Source organism: Lactuca virosa, chromosome 4 (genome assembly GCF_052849685.1).
Source record: "Lactuca virosa cultivar CGN04683 chromosome 4, Lactuca_virosa_CGN04683_v6, whole genome shotgun sequence".
Classification (NCBI taxonomy): domain Eukaryota; kingdom Viridiplantae; phylum Streptophyta; class Magnoliopsida; order Asterales; family Asteraceae; genus Lactuca; species Lactuca virosa.
This window is the reverse complement of record NC_136429.1, coordinates 83,382,814-83,406,256: the sequence shown is the minus strand read 5'-3', so window position 1 is coordinate 83,406,256 and position 23,443 is coordinate 83,382,814. Positions and strand designations below refer to the sequence as shown.

The 23,443-nt window shown below is 38.5% G+C and overlaps 1 protein-coding gene across 1 annotated transcript; it reads left to right on the top strand.

The window, feature by feature from the left end:
* Nucleotides 1-474: 474 nt before the first annotated feature.
* LOC145104707 (uncharacterized) lies at nt 475-19,159 on the top strand. Its single transcript, XM_079041902.1, has 2 exons — nt 475-1,330; nt 18,945-19,159. Exons 1-2 carry the CDS (start codon nt 475-477, stop codon nt 19,157-19,159), a joined length of 1,071 nt encoding a protein of 356 aa, XP_078898028.1.
* The last annotated feature ends 4,284 nt before the right edge of the window (nt 19,160-23,443 follow it).

Here is a 23,443-nt window from a genome sequence, read left to right as displayed (position 1 = left end):
AAATAAGTTATACCAAAATTCTAAAAAAACACTTCAAAAAATTGAAAGCTGAAGAGGTTTGAAGAGACAAGTCAAGTGTTGTGCCACGTAGCACACGTGCAGAGGTTTTGCAGTCTGAAGTCTTCCAAAAAACAAACTGCTGCGAGAGAGAGAGAGTAATGCGCGTGTGCTGCGCCGCGCAACAGAAAGTGGTTTGAAGAGGTTTTTCTAAAAAAAACAAACATCACCTTAATTTCGACTTTGTGTCGTCTAGGACTTTTAATGTGTCTAGGCACAATCAGATTGTAGACATTTTGTGCTTGTTTTACTTCAAGATCCTTGTCATCTATGTGCTTGTTTTCTCTTTATATGCAATATTTTGTATAATTCAATTATATGAGAAGAATAGTGTTTGTGCATATGTGTATCTTATGTGGAGTTAATTTGCATTTACAAAGATCTTAAATATTTATTTTACTTTTGCTAAGTGTAGGAATGGCTAAGCCAAGGAGTAGGAATGGAAACCAGAATCATGATGATTTTTCTAGCAGGAAGAAGAGGTTCAAGACTTATGACCATGGTGGTGTGGCACCTTGGTTAGAACTTAACCATGATTTAGTTATGATGCGACTGGGAGTTGTTGATTTTGTTGCATTCAGTGGAGTTTGTAAGTCATGGAGGTCATTTGCACTCTCCAACTGGAAGAGGTTTATGGCATCCAGACCACCCATGTCCATGAGTACATCTACTAATGTTAATGAGAGAGAGGAGTGTTACCTCTATCTAGAGGACTTTGATGGAAGAAAGTTCAAAACCATTCTTCCCCGTTTGGTTGGCCGGAATTTTGTTGGGTTAACTTGTGGTTACTTGGCGTTTTATGGGAGGGAAACGCGTGACTTTTGGCTTGTGAATCCTATCACGACACATCAACTTCATTTTCCGAATGGCCCCTTTGATTTCGATGCTTTTGAGTATGAAGGAGTCAGGCTTATTCTTATCTTTTCACCTTCAATACCTGGATGGGTATTGACTGTGGAAAATAGACTCGACCGTGAAATATGGTCCTCAATAGCGGGTGAAGGAGCATGGAATCTTGTCTCCTCCCCTTACTCCATCGATGAATTTCATGCTTTCAAGGGGAAGATATATACCGTAAACTATAGTGAAATAACAAGACATAAATTTGAATTATGTGAAATGAGACTCAATCCACATCCCAGATTGATGTTACTTGAAACCGAGAATCTTCCGGATCCAAATGGTTATAAGACGTTTCTAAGTTCGGGTGAAAAACTTTATATGAGGCACTATTTCTCAAAAGATTGGTGTGACTTTTATGAATTAGATTTTGGTGAGATGAAATGGGTGTCCCATGAAAAGACAAGAAAGGAATATTATACTTTTTTTTCTATATCCAAGTTTATATGGCAAAAATGTGTTTTCAAACCAAAGTCGTGGACTGGCCCTTGTTTAAAGTGTGACAACAGTCAATTTTGGCCAAGTCATACCTCCTATATAAAACCCAAATAAGTCGTACCTCCTATATAAAAACGCAGGGTTTTTACAAGTGAATATATGATGGCTAGTGTAAACATTATGGTCATATATCATTAAGATTCTACGGACTTAGAAAATTGTGATTCCGCCTCATTTCCTGTTCCTTGTTTGGTTGTGGGCTTAAGGCGGGGTCACCCATCCGAATGCCCTTGTAATCTTAATGATATACGACTAGTTTACATCAAGCGATTATAAAAGAACTGGTAGGACTTATAATGTGAATTTCATCACAATTTGTTGAAGCATTCGTAATACTAGTACTCACAAATTACATTGTAAAATATTCATAGTGGTAATACCAAGTATAAAGCGGAGAGCATAAAGGCACACGTAGAATACACTATCATTCCAAAACAATAACTCCTTTAAATCGACTCAGCTCAAGTCACAATAAGAAATTCCAAGGTCGTCATTTAAACATCAGGCGGGTTGTTCCCCACCATATCGATTTCTTATACTACGAAAAGTTCCCCCATCTTTCCTCCAAATTCTTGAAGTCCCAGTCGAAACACTAATTTCGGGACGAAATTCTTTCTAACGGGGGGATGATGTGACAACCGTCAATTTTGGCCAAGTCAAAGTCAACTAAAGTCAACAAGTCAAACCGGTCAACTCATCTAACCCTTGTATATTAGGGTTTCCATTATGTTTCTTATCGAACAACTCGCAATCGTAATACAAAGTATCACTTAGAGTTTTCACGTGTTCGGAAATTCTAAACCCTAATCAGGGCAAGTGATGAATCTACTCGATAAAACATTATTCCATACCCCTCGAGAGCGTATAACATTCATAACAAGGCTTAACAGAGTGTAAGAACCTTGCGTTGCGAAGCCAAACACTCAAAAAGGTCACAAAAGAAGTCTCTCCCAATCTCTTTCACTCTAACTCTCCCAAAACTCTCTAAGTAGGAGAAATCGCTCCAAGAATGTGAAATCTCTCCCAAAATCTCTCTCTGTATGAGAAATCTCTCCAAGTGTGTGAAATCTCTCCCAAATCTCTCCAAGTGTGTGAAATCTCTCCCAAATCTCTCCAAGTACGTGAAATCTCTCTCGAAACCTCTTTTGAGTTTTGTAATCATTTGGGGCATCCCGACACTTGACTTGGTGAAAAACCATTCGAAAAGGGGTGATACCTTGGAAAATAGCCTCTTAGGGCCGAAGTCCCTCTATAGGGACCAAACCCTCCTTGAGCCGAAGCCCAAGAACCAAGACCGGAGTCTCCTTGAGTAGCCGCAGCCATCGAGCCGCAGCCATCAAGCCGCAGCCATCGGACCGCAGCCATCGAACCGCAGCCATCGAACCTGGAGCACCGCATCCGAACTTCGCCTATGGTCCCTCCTGATGAGCCGCCTGCGGTACCTGCTCGGACCGCAGTCCCCTCCCCCTCGGACCCAATTCAGCGACCAAGCCACTCCGGTTCTAAGGCTGCTAAGACCCGAAACCAAGCCCTGACTTCGGATTTGCCACTTTCCACCCGGTTTTCGACCACGACTCCGTTTTAAGCCCGTTTTTAATTATTTTAACGAGAGATTTTCACCCAAACTTATATTTTGACATATAAGACCCCATATATTCATAAATTCAGCAGATTTTTAGGGAAATCCTTAATTAAGAATAAAATCTATTAAGTAAGATCTTGAGGTGGAGTGTTGACTTTACTTTAGTTTATGACACAAGCAACCACCCACACCCACTCCATGACCAGCCCACACCCCCCCCACCATACCTGGTCATTCATCGTCCTTTTCCCATCATTTCCCAACCCCATTCGTTGTCTAAGGCTGAAATCTATCCTCTCTCCTAACACTCTCTCTCATTTTCTCATTCTTCCACCAAAGATTAAACACATTTTCTCTCTCAATTCTCTCACTAAAATTCGAGATTCAAGGGCCTTCTTCCAAGATTTTCTTCCACTTTTGGTAAGTATATTCATCCTCCATATAATTATTTCACTTTCTTCTACTCAAATCATAGATATTTTACACAAACATCATCACATTCATGTTAGATCTTCGAACCTTCAAGGCATCTTCTTAGTGTTCTTGAGTTGAACACTACCTTTCTCCATCATCCATCTACTGAAATCACTCAAGGTGAGTTCATACCCCTATCTGTTCATTTTTTCTTAAGTTTTAAGGGGGGGAATACAAGTTAAAACACCAAGAACACAACTAAACTCATTTAACAGCCTTCATCAGAAAAGTTCAACTCCATTCACGGACTGTTTTGGTCAACTTAAACATTTTAGTTTTCAAAACTGTATTAGGTGAAAATAGTTCAGGTTCATACCTTTAAAATGACTACTTTCACATCACCATACGATTTTTCTACGATTTATGGTGATTTTTACAAAACTGCCTATCATTTCAAAAACGAATTCGGACCAGTCTGTGAATATGAACATTTTAACACAAGTTAAAGACTTCCAAAAATCATAATAAAAATTATGAACAAACTAGACACATTTTATGAACTCTCAGAATTTACGGATTCAGTTTTCGACTTCGTATGATTTTTCTATGATTTTTCTAAAACAATGCAGAACGGTTAAAAACTAGTTAACAGCTTATAACTTTCATAACACTTTGTAATATGTTGAGCAAAGTGTATAACCATAAGTTCTAAATATTGAATGTATTATCTTATTAGTTTATCATCTTAAACTGAAATTTAGTCATTCATGATAAGGTTTACTCATTCGTTTCGAACACATATAATAAACTTCAATAAGCATAGTTTATGGATTTTACTACACGAAAAAGGTTTTACTCTCAAAACAAATGGGTTTTTCATATCATACGTGATAAACTATAATAGTAATAGTTTAAGGATTTCATATCACTATTTATTCAAAGAAGGTGATTTTTCTTCCTCCACGGAAGAGGTTTTAATATCAAACTATGTGTAAACTAGTTAACTTAGGTTGTGAGGCAATTCTCTCCCCGTACGTTCGAGTACGGGATCCCAATTCCTGTAAGTTATAACCAGAGTCTCTTGTAGGGAGAGCATGATAATTGTGTATAGATCTATATTGGGTTTGACACCCCACACCTTGCTGCTAGCTACAGTGGGACCTGCAGGTCTACGGGTGACAAGAGTCATAGTATCTTAACGTCTGAAAAACGTTGTGCAGGTTATTTCTCGTCATAGTATGGTTATAGCGACTCACATAGGTAGTTAACAATCTTTCAAGTTTACATGGAAAATTCTACTTTGAAAAAGGGTTTACCTCTAAATCAAACGAGTTTATGTCGATTTAAACTTGCATGAATCACTTTAAGTATGGAAAATACTTGTTTACTTTCGGTCCTGGGATTTAGGACCACATAACTTTTATAAAGAAAATATAGGATTTTCTTTGGAAACATATTTCTGTTAAAACTACATTTCATCTAGAATTGTTAGGTTTCAGCTATAATTGCTAAGTGTATATGCTAGAGTTATATAAGAATCTAGTCACAATCGACTTAGAATTGGTGGGCCCGCCTTATCTCCTGTTCCTTGTTTGGTTGTGGACCTAGGGCAGACCCATTACATTCAACGGTTTATTTAACTTGAATTTTATATAACTTATATACGTTGGGCGATTATAGGAGGAAATCTACGGGTCGTTCTAGGGTTCATTATCGCATAACATAGGAGCATTCATTTCACACTTAACTAAGAAAATATTGGATTTTCTGGAAATCATACTCTATCGCTTTTACAAGGAAAACGGTTTCTTCCTAAAACAAAACTCTTATGAACTCACCAACTTAATTGTTGACACTTTTCAAAACTACTTGTATTCTCAGGAAATCAGTGAAACAGGAAAACATCAGTACTTTGAGGATGGGACGTTAAAATCGTCAAACAGTTCATTTTGTCATCATAATGTAATTGATTTTGAAACATGTAAACATATACTACGGTGTAACCTTTTCAATTATATTTATGATGGTTGTATTTACTTTGAGCACTATTATACTCGTTGTTGTGATACTATACATGAAGTCCTCCACCCCCGGACGTTTCCGCCATCCTTGGTTTGGGGGTGTGACAGATTGGTATCAGAGCATTGTTTATAGTGAACTAAGTATATCGAACCACATAAGATATACGAACTATAAATACATTGGGACTAAAGTCTCTGATTAAACATTTTCGAAAGACTATACTTTTAGAAATAAATAGTTTCGTGTTAAGAGTATACGTGCATGCATACATACTAAGGTCAACATCGTACTAGAACAAAACAAAAGTTGTGATTGTTGAACGGCACAAGTAGGCTTGGGGATGTATGGTCAGGTCTGGGAATGATATAGCCTGATCAACTATGTCTGACCCAGAAGTGATTAACATATGCCCGAGAATGGTTGTGGCGTTGCAACAAGTCTAAAAACTTACCAACTCTATCTACAAACAAACATCGAAAACATAAGACAAATATTTAAAATACTATAGGAGTATTTGGTGATACTATAACCAACTTATGTGAAAACTAAAGACCCCTATTAGTAGGTCTATAATGACTGAGTGCATACGCTAAGGTTATACATAATTAAAGATATTATAGACTCAGAATCTATGACTATTGCTCTACTTCATGTTCCTTGTTTGGTTGTGGACTTAGAGTAGAGTCATTTATTCGAAGGTCTATTCTATCTCAGGTTATGTATAACTGGTATGCACTATGTAATTATAGACGTGACTAATAAGGATCACCCCTATAAGTAATTATCTAGTTAGTTCGTCTATTAATTATTTCTTTACCCCTTTTCTCGCGTAGATATCATGGCTGGATTCCATCTTCCCGGAGACCCGTACTATCCCAACAACGGCAATGCAGGATGGCTAGGGGAAGAGCCAGAAGATGATCACCCAATCCCTTTGGATGATCACCAAGCTGAAGGTTTTCTGATGGTTCTGACTCAGAGCCAGAAGTCAACAACCTACCCCCAGTAGCTCAAAACCCAAATCCTAACCCCCGTCCAGCATTTCAAGGCCCCACACCTCTGTGGCAACAAACTTGATCAGATGGAGTCACGAGCAAGGTCATCCGTTACCTTACAACGGAGACCGAAGCTTCTATGACTTGAGCGAGGGAGGCTCAGCGGACAGAATCTTGCCCATTCTAGTCCGCAGGGTTGCTCGTACTGATGAGCAGGGTAGAGCGGCTATCCATCAAATCCTGCAGGTTAATGCCGACACTGGAGTTAACACTGGCCGCATCCGCCAGCTGGAGTCTGCTCATGCAAGAACTCAGAACCAAAATGCAGCTCTGCAGAGAGAACTTGCCGAAACCCAAGCCGAAGTCAGGGAACTTCGAGCTCAGCAAGTAAGATCTGAAAGGCGTATGAGGGACATAGAACGCCTTCTGTCAGGATCAAGGACCCACTCTAGTAGTTCTCGTCGCAGATAGAGTCTCCTCGACTTCTCTTTTGGATATAAATTAGTTATGTAAAACTCTAGTCTAATTTCCTATCTTTGTTAAAACTTAGACCTGTTAGGCCTTGAATAGGTCGTAATTCTGTCAAAATTTTTCCCATCTTGGTTGATGTAAGACCTACTTCTAGGTCATTTGTTTTCCCCGAACTTGTTACATCTGTAATTCCAGTTTTATTGACATATATCTAATCTCATGGAAATTATTATCCAAATGCTTTCATCTTTTAGTACTAGATCTACATTCAATCGTGCTATTCAATTGTGATGTTGGGCTATGGAGAGTAAGTCCATGAGTCACTCTCGTCGTATATCCTTATTTTATTCTTACCACATATCTCATAACCTGTTATTACAAACGATTTGCTTATGGTAACTCTAAGATTACTTGATATATACCTCAAGGTTATGTGTAATTAAGAGACGATCGGCTTAGAAATGGTAAGTCCGCCTTAGGTCCTATTCCTTGTTTGGTTGTGGGCTTAGGGCAGACTCATTAAGTTCAACGGCCTATCGGACCTTAATTACACACAACTGGTATACATTGGGTGATCTTAGGGGTGGATCGGGCATGGAACAAATCACAAGATTACAATCGAGTCATTTCTACTAAATTCATAAGTTTATTTATATAGACCTCTGTTATGAATTGTTTTCCACATTCGAAAAATCGGGAAATACTATACTTGAAAACTAATAACCTAGTTTTTACGACGCCCGACTAATAACCATTACTAAAAGACTTATACTCATTTCGTCTTTGAAATTTTATAACAGAAAGATGCCGCCTCGAAGGTCTGTTAGACGAACTAGCGGAACGCAAACAAATCCACCACCGCCGCCTCCCCAATATGATCCTGTTATGTTCCAAGCTGCGGTCACGGCCGCGGTGGCAGCTGCTATTTCCCAAATCAGCACTGATGGTGCAGGACGGACAGGGAGCTGTACTAATAACTCCACTCAAGGAGATAGCCAAGGGCGTTCTAGAGAATGCTCCTTTAAGGACTTCATCAATAGTAAACCCGATTCGTTCAATGGTAGCGGGAGAGTCATCAATTTGATGCAGTGGTTCGAGAAGACCGAATCTGTCTTCGAGATCTGTGCGTGCCCCAAAGCGAGCAAGGTCAAATTCGCAGCTCGCACTTTCTCCGGCCGGGCCCTTACTTGGTGGAACGGCCATGTTAATTCACTGACGCTTACAGTGGCTAACTCGATGAGTTGGGAGGACTTGAAGGCAAAGATGCTGAAAGAGTATTGCCCAAGGGGCGAAGTGTAAAAGCTAGAGCAAGAACTGTGGAACCTCAAGATGATAGGCTCTGACCTTGCAACCTATACCGTCCTTCTGTGATCTAGCACTCCTTTGTCCCGCTATGGTCACCCCGGAAAGCAAAAAGTTGGAGCGATACCTATGGGGATTGTCCCCCCAAATTCAGGATAGCGTGTTGGCCTCAAGACCAACTACCTTTGAGAGTGCCAAGGAATTGGCACAACAACTCATAGACCATCGTGCCAGCCGTGACACTACGACAACCACCCCTGATCAAGCAAGAGGAGGAAACAACAAAAGGAAGCTCTGGGACAACAAGAAGGACCAACCAGCCCAGGACTTCACTAAGAAGCAACAGATCGTTGCTGTTCATGCTGCCACAACCCACGCTACGCCAGCACCCATAAATCGATACGCTGGAACCCTTCCGAAATGCAACGAGTGTAACTTCCATCACACTGGGGCTTGCCGAGAGATGCATTGCAAAAATTGCAACAGAAAGGGGCACACTGTCCGTTTCTATAAGGCACCAGCACGACCGATCAACCAGGTCCCCGGCACTGGAGTTAGCCCAGCCTGTTACCAGTGCGGCGAAACGGGACACTTTAAAAGGGACTGCCAAAGTGCACGAAATGCCGGTGATGGTGGAAGGGTGCTCGCGATCACTGCCGGAGAGACCACTCCGTAACCGCCCATAAATATCAGTACGTGTTTCTGACATCGACGTTAAAATTTTTTTTTTACTAAATCTAGCATTGATTAAAGTATACCAACCATAAATCTCGAGAACACTACAAAACCCAAATAAGTCGTACCTCCTATATAAAAACGCAGGGTTTTTACAAGTGAATCTATGATGGCTAGTGTAAACATTATGGTCATATATCATTAAGATTCTACGGACTTAGAATGTGTGATTCCGCCTCATTTCCTGTTCCTTGTTTGGTTGTGGGCTTAAGGCGGGGTCACCCATCCGAATGCCCTTGTAATCTTAATGATATACGAGTAGTTTACATCAAGCGATTATAAAAGAATTGGTAGGACTTATACCGCGAATTTCATCACAATTTGTTGAAGCATTCGTAATACTAGTACTCACAAATTACATTGTAAAATATTCATAGTGGTAATACCAAGTATAAAGCGGAGAGCATAAAGGCACACGTAGAATACATTATCATTCCAAAACAATAACTCCTTTAAATCGACTCAGCTCAAGTCACAATAAGAAATTCCAAGGTCGTCATTTAAACATCAGGCGGGTTGTTCCCCACCATATCGATTTCTTATACTACGAAAAGTTCCCCCATCTTTCCTCCAAATTCTTGAAGTCCCAGTCGAAACACTAATTTCGGGACGAAATTCTTTCTAACGGGGGGATGATGTGACAACCGTCAATTTTGGCCAAGTCAAAGTCAACTAAAGTCAACAAGTCAAACCGGTCAACTCATCTAACCCTTGTATATTAGGGTTTCCATTATGTTTCTTATCGAACAACTCGCAATCGTAATACAAAGTATCACTTAGAGTTTTCACGTGTTCGGAAATTCTAAACCCTAATCAGGGCAAGTGATGAATCTACTCGATAAAACATTATTCCATACCCCTCGAGAGCGTATAACATTCATAACAAGGCTTAACAGAGTGTAAGAACCTTGCGTTGCGAAGCCAAACACTCAAAAAGGTCACAAAAGAAGTCTCTCCCAATCTCTTTCACTCTAACTCTCCCAAAACTCTCTAAGTAGGAGAAATCGCTCCAAGAATGTGAAATCTCTCCCAAAATCTCTCTCTGTATGAGAAATCTCTCCAAGTGTGTGAAATCTCTCCCAAATCTCTCCAAGTGTGTGAAATCTCTCCCAAATCTCTCCAAGTACGTGAAATCTCTCTCGAAACCTCTTTTGAGTTTTGTAATCATTTGGGGCATCCCGACACTTGACTTGGTGAAAAACCATTCGAAAAGGGGTGATACCTTGGAAAATAGCCTCTTAGGGCCGAAGTCCCTCTATAGGGACCAAACCCTCCTTGAGCCGAAGCCCAAGAACCAAGACCGGAGTCTCCTTGAGTAGCCGCAGCCATCAAGCCGCAGCCATCAAGCCGCAGCCATCGGACCGCAGCCATCGAACCGCAGCCATCGAACATGGAGCACCGCATCCGATCTTCGCCTATGGTCCCTCCTGATGAGCCGCCTGCGGTACCTGCTCGGACCGCAGTCCCCTCCCCCTCGGACCCAATTCAGCGACCAAGCCACTCCGGTTCTAAGGCTGCTAAGACCCGAAACGAAGCCCTTCACCAAGAACACAACTAAACTCATTTAACAGCCTTCATCAGAAAAGTTCAACTCCATTCACGGACTGTTTTGGTCAACTTAAACATTTTAGTTTTCAAAACTGTATTATGTGCAAATAGTTCAGGTTCATACCTTTAAAATGACTACTTTCACATCACCATACGATTTTTCTACGATTTATGGTGATTTTTACAAAACTGCCTATCATTTCAAAAACGAATTCGGTCCAGTCTGTGAATATGAACATTTTAACACAAGTTAAAGACTTCCAAAAATCATAATAAAAATTATGAACAAACTAGACACATTTTATGAACTCTCAGAATTTACGGATTCAGTTTTCGACTTCGTATGATTTTTCTATGATTTTTCTAAAACAATGCAGAACGGTTAAAAACTAGTTAACAGCTTATAACTTTCATAACACTTTGTAATATGTTGAGCAAAGTGTATAACCATAAGTTCTAAATATTGAATGTATTATCTTGTTAGTTTATCATCTTAAACTGAAATTTAGTCATTCATGATAAGGTTTACTCATTCGTTTCGAACACATATAATAAACTTCAATAAGCATAGTTTATGGATTTTACTACACGAAAAAGGTTTTACTCTCAAAACAAATGGGTTTTTCATATCATACGTGATAAACTATAATAGTAATAGTTTAAGGATTTCATATCACTATTTATTCAAAGAAGGTGATTTTTCTTCCTCCACGGAAGAGGTTTTAATATCAAACTATGTGTAAACTAGTTAACTTAGGTTGTGAGGCAATTCTCTCCCCGTACGTTCGAGTACGGGATCCCAATTCCTGTAAGTTATAACCAGAGTCTCTTGTAGGGAGAGCATGATAATTGTGTATAGATCTATATTGGGTTTGACACCCCACACCTTGCTGCTAGCTACAGTGGGACCTGCAGGTCTACGGGTGACAAGAGTCATAGTATCTTAACGTCTGAAAAACGTTGTGCATGTTATTTCTCGTCATAGTATGGTTATAGCGACTCACATAGGTAGTTAACAATCTTTCAAGTTTACATGGAAATTCTACTTTGAAAAAGGGTTTACCTCTAAATCAAACGAGTTTATGTCGATTTAAACTTGCATGAATCACTTTAAGTATGGAAAATACTTGTTTACTTTCGGTCCTGGGATTTAGGACCACATAACTTTTATAAAGAAAATATAGGATTTTCTTTGGAAACATATTTCTGTTAAAACTACATTTCATCTAGAATTGTTAGGTTTCAGCTATAATTGGTAAGTGTATATGCTAGAGTTATATAAGAATCTAGTCACAATCGACTTAGAATTGGTGGGCCCGCCTTATCTCCTGTTCCTTGTTTGGTTGTGGACCTAGGGCAGACCCATTACATTCAACGGTTTATTTAACTTGAATTTTATATAACTTATATACGTTGGGCGATTATAAGAGGAAATCTACGGGTCGTTCTAGGGTTCATTATCGCATAACATAGGAGCATTCATTTCACACTTAACTAAGAAAATATTGGATTTTCTGGAAATCATACTCTATCGCTTTTACTAAGAAAATATTGGATTTTTTGCAAACATGTGGTACTTCCCCACGATTGTTTGAATGTTAATGTCTTACATGAGTGATACTCATGACTTGTTACCACTCTTAACTTTCTTTTTATCTTTGCATATTTTGGAACAATCTTTTTCAAGATATTGAGAAGCACAATTCGTTGATTGGGATTTTTAAATTTATTCTTTAAAACTTTTTGTTGTCACTCACCATTTGCTTCAAGTGGTAAATCTATCAATTATACATCTCCTTTTTTTATGAAGGACCTTTCTTTGTCAGTTGATGTAAATTGAAAATGATATCAACTGAATGGTGTCACAAATAGGGACAGTGACTATGGATGATTTTATTCTTACCTAAGGTCATCTCTAATGCATTGAACTCATATGAGTTCAATGGATTGATATATATATTCCACTCATTATATAATTTTACTTATTAAACTCTACACTCCATTAAACTCATATAAGTTCAATGGATTGATGCATATACATTCCACTCATTATATGTGTGTGTGTGGGGAGAGAGAGTATAGAGTTCAATGGGGACTGAACTCCCCATTCTATTGAATGTCATGTCATTAACCCACAATGGGGATTTTGAGTTTAATGGGATCAACTTCCCATTCAACTCTCCATTCAACTCCCATTGGAGATGGCCTAATGACCTGTGATTTTTTTTTTGTATGTAGGTCCTGTTAATGGCTTACCATTTTTTTTAATATAGCACGACCAAACAATAACAAATCAAAAGAAAGGGACAACGATAGGATGAGATTTTTATGGAACTTCGAATCACCTTTTTTGTTCATTGTATGTTTGTATAATGGCCAAATATTTTTTATATTTGTCGTTCATTTTACACGGACTAAACTTATGGTGGCTTTCCGTCATGAATTATTTTGTTTCATATTTGAGTTGATCCCTTTTAAAGTAACGGGTTTGTTAAATATACAAGTACAATGTATAAAAACAATATTAAATTCTTTGTACAGCTTATAATAAACTAACCATAAGCTACAAAAAGATAATAACAAATATAGAAGTAGGTTAAATGTGTGGATCCCGCACCCGAGCCTGATCCTGATCCGGATCCACACCCTGAACCTCCTGCTCCATGACGCGTAACCACCATTCTGAAATAAGACACATAAACGTCATGGTCATACATGCTCTCGAGAGGTCTCACACACTCTCCAAGTTCCCTAGTTCGATCTTAGCCCTCCTTGATTTGAGTACGGATCCTCTGCTTCCAGTAGTACGGGCCCATACTACTTTCCACATCTATCCGTACTTTCCTCAAGGGTTGCTTCGACTTCACCAAGTCCCTTCCACTAAAACTGCTTTCCAACTAACCTCATCCTAGGCTTGTCCTAGGGCACTCTCCGACCTACTCTCCGCCATCAACTACACAAGGAGTCCCTACCATCTTTCCCTAACTAGCTTGCGAATAATATTACATATTCGCTTACTAGTTAGTTAAAGCTAGTGGGAACCCCTATAAGCACAAAGCAAGCATCATTCGTGCATTGAGTAACCATTACCAAGCATAACCTAATCAGGCTATCATACTGCCGACTAACCAGCCCTAGCATATAGCTCAATAAACTCATATAACAGGCATATAAGGCATCCTCCCTAGATCCTTAGCCCTAATCTAGAAGACAGTTCTCATAATCACATAACAGGCATACAAGGCATCCTCCCTAGATCCTTAGCCCTAATCTAGAAGGCAGTTCTCATAATCACATAACAGGCATACAAGGCATCCTCCCTAGATCCTTAGCCCTAGTCTAACATGCAGCTCTCATAATCATATCATATAACATAGCATATTATGTATGGGTATCTTAGGGAAAACTTACTTGAGCTCGGTCGGTCGCACGCATCACACACTTTGTTCTTTTCCCAAACTCCTTATTTTTAAATTTTTAGAAAACCATTTTTCTTATAAAGATCCTACAAGCCCTCGATTTGAGTCCAGACACCCCCGAAGGTGTGCCCGAATCCCTCAAATCAAGGCTCTGATACCAACTTGTAACATCCCAATTTTCAAGACCAAAAAATTTCGTTTTAAATATAATATTTATAAAATCATTTACTGAAAAACAACATCATCATCGTTTCAAGTCATCAAACCATAATCACATGTCTCAAAATCGTAACAGAAAGTAGTAATAATGTCAGAGTACAAATCCTATGGATCTCAAAATGCAGAAATCATGTGTGTCCGATGCGCTGCTACCGTGTCGGCTCCTTCCCCTTCGCTGAAGAGGTACCTGAAACAAAACTGAAAACTATAAGCACGAAGCTTAGTGAGTTCCCCCATCATACCACATACCATACAATAACATATCTAGCCAAGCATATCTAGGTGTCGGCTGATGAGTTTTACACAAAAGAACATTCCTATGTGCTCAAACAAAACCCTAAAGCTTGGATCTAGGCTTCTCTATTGTACATGCAATTCATCCAAGACTTGAAACCCTAATCTAGCATACATTGAAATCGAAATCTATAATGAACTAGTTTAGATGATACCTTTCAATGATTGCAAGAATCCTTTGATCTTCAAGAAGCTTAGTGTCACAATTGTAACACCTATAATGGATTACAAACACCACAAGCAAGAGAATGATGTATAGGAGAGAGGATGAGAGGCAAAAATCGACTCCAAGCTTCCAAGGGATCAAGTGGCCGATTTTGCTAGCCCTAAGGGTCCTTATATACTTGAGCTTCTAGGGTTTCAGTCAAAACCCTAATTGGATGACTTAGGCCCTATGTAACTTGAGAACCTTCTGGAATAAGGCCTCCTTGGACGAAATTAAGATGGACTCATCCTTAATTTCGTCGATGCCCTAATCCATGAGGATTCTCAGCCCAATATCAACTATCACACAATTGACAGTTCTAGTCCCCTTTAATTAATTAATGTCTTTTAGCCACAAAATTAATTCTTAATTAATTATTGTCTAATATTAATTAAACTACATGATTTCTCTTTTAATATATTATTCATATAATATATCAATAAACCATAATAACCTCTCTTTCTCCATAAATCATCCTATCAAGTTACTTTGGTGAAGGTAACCCAAAAGGACCATGCACAACCGGGCCAAGTACATACCAAATATAGTTACGGGCTTAGACACTAATCCAACAGCCGACCTCCCCTTTGGTCTATTTCAACCGAATAGTTGCCTAGCATATCTAGGTGTTGGCCTCCCCTTCGGTTTATTTCAATCGGATATCGGGGACTATTTCACCCCTACCACTACCACATAAAATCATAACATACTGGCACATAGAACATAACAGATAATGGCATACCAAATAATTATCACACAGACAATTATCTAACTACGAACTCCTACTAGTGGGTCGGCATTGTGACCTTAGACCCACTTCTACTGGAAGGTAACTCACCTCAATATCGTGTAGTGTCTGCACTGTCCTCGGTACGGAAATCAACTCTTCTCGACCCCTCGATCCCTACACAACATTCTTTCTAAGTTACCATTTCATACTCATAACCCCTACAAGGGTCAACTCAAGTCCAAGTCCAAGTCAAGGTCAGAACCTTGGTCAAAGTCAACTTTGGTCAAAGTCAACATCTGGTTGACTCGACTCGCCGAGTTGGTCCACCAACTCGCCGAGTCCCCATGTCCACAAAATACTACCATCCCGTCCCTACTCGTCGAGTCTAGCAAGAGCTCGACGAGTTCGTCTTCAACAACACATCAAACTATCTTCAACCGACTCGCCGAGTTCGTCCTTGAACTCGTTGAGTTCATCTTCATCCATATGAAGGTGTTCAGTCTATGACTCGCCGAGTTCATCCTTTAACTTATCGAGTCCGTCTTCATGTGGTTGGGACATTGCCTTGAAATCGCCGAGTTTCCTCTTGAACTCGTCAAGTCCTTTGATCTTCAAGTCTATCACAAACCCCTAACAGGCTGAGTGTTCCTTCCACTCAACCAAAGACCATTTCCAGAAAACATTTGGGGGAAAACGCGACCCGACTCGCCGAGTCACCCAAGCGACTCGCCGAGTCCCTCTTTGTCCAAAACTATTCAGTCGATTATAATGGGTCTTAATGCATCAAAACAATAGATCTGACCTCCTAGGGTCCATTTTATACGTAAAGTTCCAATCTTGACGTCCATGCATGGGGGTTTTTGGCTCAAAAGCCATAAAAAGAGGTATATAAGAAGCATGGGTCTCCCATGACCATAAAGTTGGCACCTTTATGCCATGGGAACTCTCAATGGTTCCAGATCTGAAGTGTAACTCCAAACACACTCACAAAATCCGACTATAATTTCAAAACTCATAAAAAGGGGTAGAAAATAGCCCCAAAACAAGATCTAAGAGATAGATGGTCAAGGTTCAAGCTTTTTACCTTGAATGAACTGAGAATGAAGCAAAACCTCTGAATCTACAAGCTTCCACTTGAAATCCCAAGCTTCCTCCTTCTCTTCCAACTTCATATGCACACAAAAGTCACCAAAAAGCTCAAAAACACTCAAAATAGGCTTAGGGTTCGAGTTAAGGCTTTCTCTGGGTTGGGAGGAACAATGGAGGTTGTGTTGGGGCGTTATAAGTTGTTTAAATAGGGTGCAAACCCCAATTATTAGGGTTTCATCCGGACAGCTTCTACTCATCGAGTCGGTCTCCCGACTCGTCGAGTAGATCATTAAACTTCCCGGTAAATATCGAGTCTACTCGACGAGTTAGGCCTCCAACTCGTCGAGTCCCAGAGCAAAACATAAACTTACTTGAATTTAAATACGTACCAGGAACCGGGTGTTACACTATAGCCTCTACCTCATTGATGTGTATTTAGTTAATATTGTCAATTTAAAGTGACCTGGAGTTTAGTTTCGAAGCATATTAAAGGGATAGATTAGCTGGACTATTATGACCTTGAAGACGATTTTCTTAATTGGGTGTTGCTCAATTCTAACAATGTTTTGTTGCTAATTCCTTGTTTCCAGTTTTGATAGTGGATTTGAAGAGTATTTGTTTCAATTTTGAGATTATATTACAACTTTTTTATTTTTTTCGAAAGAGTATACTACAACTTGATGAACACAGTGACATTTTTGTTTTCTAATTATATTATAATTAGACATTTAAGATAATGACATTAAGGGTGTTTTTCACAGTTTAATAGTTTAATGTATCTAGATTTCATTTTCCTGCTTCACGTTTAATATTTTTGTTTGACTTGTATTTTAGAATCTATTACATTACAATTTTGTTTGACTTGTTTTTTAGAATCTATTACTTTACAAGTAACTTTAATGGACTTGTTAGAAACTTCTAAAGTTAACTATGATATAGATTTAATACAAGTATTGGGGCATTGTTAACTTTTTTGCCCAGGGCATTAAAAACCAATGGACCGGCCCTGCCAATATGTAGTACATTTTTAACACTATATCCGTAAGAGAGATCAGAATGAAAAGCAAATCAAAGGACCTCATATTATTGTGTGAATCAAAATGATATGATTCAAATAACAAATAATAATAATGCACTATGAATCTATCACATTCACAAATCAATCTTAAATTCAAGCTTACAATGATTGTTCAACTTTGTGTTAGTGTAGTATGTAATCACTTTATACAATAAAATCACTCTACTTAATACATGTTATCAAACTCGTTCTATTAGGCTAGTATAACACCCTCTCTCTCTCTCTCTCTCTCTCTATATATATATATATATATATATATATATATATATATATATATATATATAAGGAAATGTATTAGGTATTTTTCACCTCATTCTTCTAGAAACTCCTTACACACTCCACTTCCTTTTTAGGGTGCTTTGATAAGTTAAGGGCTAATGTCATAAAAACCCTCAAATTTTCCAGAAATGTTCGGTTATATCCTAAGTCTATTTTTATGTCCACAAAAACCGCACATTTGGTCAAAAATTGTCATAAATGCCCTATTTTCCGATTTACCCTTCTATGACATTAGGAGTGTTTGGTTCTAAGATTAGGGTGTGTTTGGTTTACTCACTCTTTTCCTTCCATCACCGGTAAACCAAGTTTGAAAGGGGGGGTGTCACCCTCGTTCCAACCATTTTTAGCAACCCCTCCTCCACCTTCTTCTTTCTTCAGTAATTGTCACCCAAACACCTGTGCCCTCTTGCTCGATTTCTATTGTTGCTGGAGACCAAAAACAACTCCACCGGTGAGCTTCCTGCCGAGAGAAAATGAGCCAGAAATCCACCGGCAACCATCTCCTGCTCACCACCGTTCCAGCACCTCATTCGATTGCTGAGCAAACCGACGAGTACCCCCTAAAGATCGTTTCTGCCCTCTGAATCGAACCTCAAGTCTAATGAATCAAACGGTGTAACCTTTCTTCCCCGGAACTCCACCCCCATTTCTCCCGACTACTGCCATGAAATCCAACTCCCGCCGTCGCCCCTGATTGTTCATCAGATGTAAACTCCCGCGACTTGACCCACTTCCTACCGCCGCCCTTGATTGTTCATCACCATCATCTCCTTCGCCTCTACTCTCTGAAACGTGAATTAGAGAAAAAAAAATGTAAGTTTGGTTTAGGTTTCATTTGGGTTTAATTCAAGATTGTGCATTTGTGCTGCTAACCACGATTTTGATTTCATCTATGGTTTTTGAGTTTAATTTTTGGGTATCATATTTGGGTTTAATTTTTAGGTTTGAGCAACGATGGCATCGATCTAGGCACTGAGTTTAGATATGGGTAAGAAAGGGAGGTTGTGGTGGTGGACGACGTCAATGTAGATGTGGTGGCAGTGATGGATTTCAGTGATGGTAGCATTGATGTTTGATATTTGATGGTGATTGTGATGCATATCACAGGTGGTGGTGGTTTTTTGGTTACAAATGGACGATCTTGTTCATGGGAATTGATTCCTTATGGCCAAACTGAGATTGTTATATGGAATTTTAGGAAGCGTTTGGTGGGTGGAACAGAACTGGACTGGACGGAACAAGATTTTTTTAAAAGGCGTTTGACATGTATGGAACAGGAACAAAAGAGGTTATTGACCAAGTCAAATGGGACTAATTCTTAAAATTTTAGTCCCACCCAAAAAGGTGGAACACAATGGAACAGTAAATATTTGACCAAACTACCCACCCTAAAACAAATTCTACTCCTCCTCGTTTAACATTTCTTCCATAGTTTTTTACTTCTATTACATTTTTGTTTTGCCTCTTACATTTTCAATTGTTTATTCAAAAGGGCTTCAAGTTGCAAAAATGATAGCAGTGAATAAATATCAATTTCATTTATGTTTCTTTTCTCCTTTTTATTTTATTACATTAATTTTATTAGTGATTATGGATATTATCTTCTACATCCCATTTTAATTTACTTTATAACATGATTTATGCATTCCCCCATAGCAGCCGCCAAAGCCAAAAATAAATTCCAATCTGTGGGATGTGTGTAAGTTTTTTATTTTTAATTACTCTTTAATACAATTATTAGAACGTATTATACCCTAAAACAAAATGGGAATAATTTATAAACTTTTTGATAAATTCAAGGATGATTTAGAAATTTTACAATCTTGTTCCATTAAGTCCTAGCTTTGCCAAACGCTATATAGATAAATCATTTTATTTCTGTCCAGTCCAGTTCTATCTTGTTCTGTTCAGTTCAGTCCCGTTCAGTCCCATTACCAAACGCTACGTTATTGATTCAATATATGGATTTTGTTGAGTATGAAGGGCATATCTTTGAGCTTCTATGGTGATAAACAACAAACCACTGAACCAAACACCCCCTAATGCCATAGAAGGGTAAAATCGGAAAATAGGGCAATTATGACAATTTTTCCTCAAATGTGCGGTTTTTGTGGACATAAAAATGGACTTAGGATATAACCGAACATTTCTTGAAACATTGAGGGTTTTTATGACATTAGCCCATAAGTTAATTGTCACCTATGTGTAACAATAGATGTGTCCACATACTATTAAGTGGCACATTAAGTCACTTATTAAGCTCTTAATTCAAAAACTTAAATTTTATTGTTTCAAATCCTTCTTTATGTTAAAACATGAATCTAGATGATAACGAGGACAAATTTGGAGTTTTATGCAAAAGTTATGACGATATGTTTTGTCACTATTCATAGGTCGTAATTTGGAGTTGTTATGTTATATTGTATTATGGATTGTAACATCCAAATCCAGGTTTTCATTTCTAAGCCCTTGATGTATTTAAAGTTGGCAAAAGAGGACCCTCCGTACGCTAGACGTACATGTATGTACACTTAGCGTACACAAGTATGCGCATCGGGTAGCCGAGGCTCGTACGCGGGGCGTACGAGACCAAAGGCTAAGACCCTAATTCTCGGATTTGAGCCCTATTTAATCTTATTTATGACCTTGGACCCTCTTCCTTACCAGCCTCCACTACCTTTAAACGTCCCTAAAACCCTAGTTACCATTGAGAGTGATCCTTCAGCTTGAAGGTGCCAAAAGTAACCCTTTTTGGTGTGTTTGCAAGAATAAGGAGGAGGTGATCAAGTCTTGGACGTGGGGAGCTTCTAGATCCTGCATCTAGAACATCTTGAGGAGCTTTTGGAGGTAAAAAGCTCATATCTTTCTAATCCTTTTTCTAGTTTGAGTTAGGGTTTGGTAATAAGTCCATTTTTAGTCCATGGATCCTCTCTTGCGAGTATGAGCAACTCCAGAGGTTAGAAATGTTAGATATGCGTTCCTTTGGCATGTTAAAAGCATAAAAATGCTAACTTGATGGTTGTTATGGCACCATGCATGAGTTTAAGATCTAAAAGGAAGTCTTAATGGATAAAATGAGGTGTTGGGTTCCCATATGGAATGCAAAGGCATAAAGTTGCCAACTTTATGCCCTAGGACCTTTAAAATGACCAAGATCTGGAATTGGACAAAATGGTTGCATGAATTAAGCACTTAATGGCTATATGTGCAAAGCAGCTTGTACGTTGGGCTTACTAGTTTGTACGTTGCACGTACCGCCAAAGGACCTAGTACGCTAAGCATACTGATGATGTACGCTAGGCGTACTCTTCCAGTGAGTTTTGGGCTTACGTTGGGCTTTTGAGCCATTTGGGCCCTACTTAACATTGGGTCTGCAACTATTAGAGGAATTGGGCCTTTGAACTTGTTATTGGCCCATAGGTGGCATGGTTGGGCCTTTTGGGCCTTGTGTCCCATTATTGTTTTGGACCTTGGATAGTTGGATGTTAGGCCTATTAAAGAAGAAAGACTTTTGGGCCTTATTAGAGGAGTTTAGACTTAGGGTTTTTGGCCTATGCCTTGATTTTGTGACTTAATTCTAATTAGGTTAACTTGTGTATATTCAGTGTGAGATTTCTGGACTGGTAGTCGAGCAGTATTTATTATCAACAGTCTGAGGTGAGTCTTCTCACTATAACCATGGGTCGAAGGCACCAAGCTCGGCCCATTAACTGTTCATGGTCACAATAATGGTAGTACAATGTCTGCTCATTTTGGTAGTCTAACTCTTTTACCATGCAATCAAGGTCGTGTACTGAAAAAATGTTTGTATCAATGAGGTCAACATATGAGACAATGTCATCTATATATTTTCTTCCTGGGGGCTTGGTGAATAATCCAATGTGATATATCTTAAATGTGAAGTGGTTGGGAAATCCTATTGCAATCACAAATAAGAAAGAGTAAACACATTATGAGTCTTTGATCAACACATTATAGTTAAAAAAATAGATTTTTTGATGTAAAATTGTACCGTATTGAGTTTCCAAGTCTTTTTTTTTTGGTTTTTTCAAGGACATTCCATACACAGAGTATCATTATCTTTCATTTGGTTGAAACCCTAAAAGTTGAAGTTGCTCTGTTAATCGGAAGTGAGGAGGACGAAGAAGGATGTGGGTTTCTTAGGAGAGGGACGATGTTGATAGGATAGAGAGAAGGAAGAGAATATGTGGAACAAGATAATTAGTAGAATTAAATGAGAGAGATCAACTGAAATGACAAAAATACCTTCACATGCTGGCATTTAACGGCTCCGATATGAGGGAGTCATCCAAAATGACCATCCATTAAAAGTTTTCAAACCAAAGGGATGACCCTTAAAGCCAAAAAAAGTTAATGACTTAACTCAATTTTTTTTGGAAACCATAGGACTATTTTTGAAGATTTGTCTTTTTGTAAATAATTGTATTATTAATTTATTTACAAAATACACTGATACAAGATACAATTTAAAGAAAAAAACCATACAATAAGAAATATGAGATGGAAAAAATTCAAGAGCATATAAGATTTCATTATCAAAGCCCATAAGGCGTGAAAATGGCCCCTGATCTTTTATGTTTCACAGTTCCAGTAGAAGTTATGATCCACATAGAGACACATTAGCAATTAGGGATACATATATTAGGCAAAGATATCCTCCTACTTTTTGTGCCTACTATCTTCCTACCTATTTAAGATGGTGACAAGTGTCATTTAATTTAATTTAAATTTGATTGGGATGTTAAATTTGTACACTTGTCAGCATCTTAAATAGGTGGAAGAAAAGTAGGAACAAAAGTAGGAGGATATTTAATTTCTATTACGGAAATTGGGGCCTATAATGGTCCATATAATGGTAATCTTGGACTTCTACTAATTAATTCCTAAGCTTATAAACTCAAAGCCGATTCCTCTACAGAAATCGTCTACCGCCTTCAACAACAGGGTAACTTTTTTGTCTGATATTTTTACTTTCAGTTTTATTATTTCAATTTCACTTGGTTGATTACTTGATTAAATAGGATATGGTTTACTCCTTTATATCTACGCCGCGATTCGGTAGTTGTTCTCATAACTCTTATTGAAATTTTATGTTTTTGTAAATCAGAGCATAAATGTTTATTGATTTCTTGAAGTATGTATGTTACTATACAAATTCATGGTTTTTGCTCTTCTAGGTTTATTCTATGCATTTAATCACACACTTTTTTTATTGACTTAATTGCAAAAATGGTCCCTGTGGTATGCAATTTTTTGGGGTTTTGGTCCAAACCACGAGTTTTTTTGGTTTTGTGGTCCTTTTGGACTGGTTTGTTTATGAGAATGGTCCCTGTACTTAACACCCGTTAAAAAGAATCCGTTAACCCCCTCATGTGCCTTGCACGTGAGGGTATTTCTGTCTTTTTACTTATAGGGACCATTTTTGCATACGGAAAAATAAAACCTTCTTTATATATCATTTTCTATTCCCAGCTTCTTCCCCAACGAATCTTCTTCCCCAACATTCTTAACTGTTCTTCCCCAACGGCTATTTTCTTCCATTTCTCCTTCCTGACCTGCAATCGAACAATGGTGGTTTGTTTTTG

Coding starts and splice junctions, on each gene's coding strand:
- LOC145104707 (XM_079041902.1), top strand. CDS start 475: ATGGCTAAGCCAAGGAGTAGGAATGGAAACCAGAATCATGATGATTTT. Junction 1,331..18,944: donor CTTTTATGAATTAGATTTTG/GTGAGATGAAAT, acceptor TGCATATCACAG/GTGGTGGTGGTTTTTTGGTT.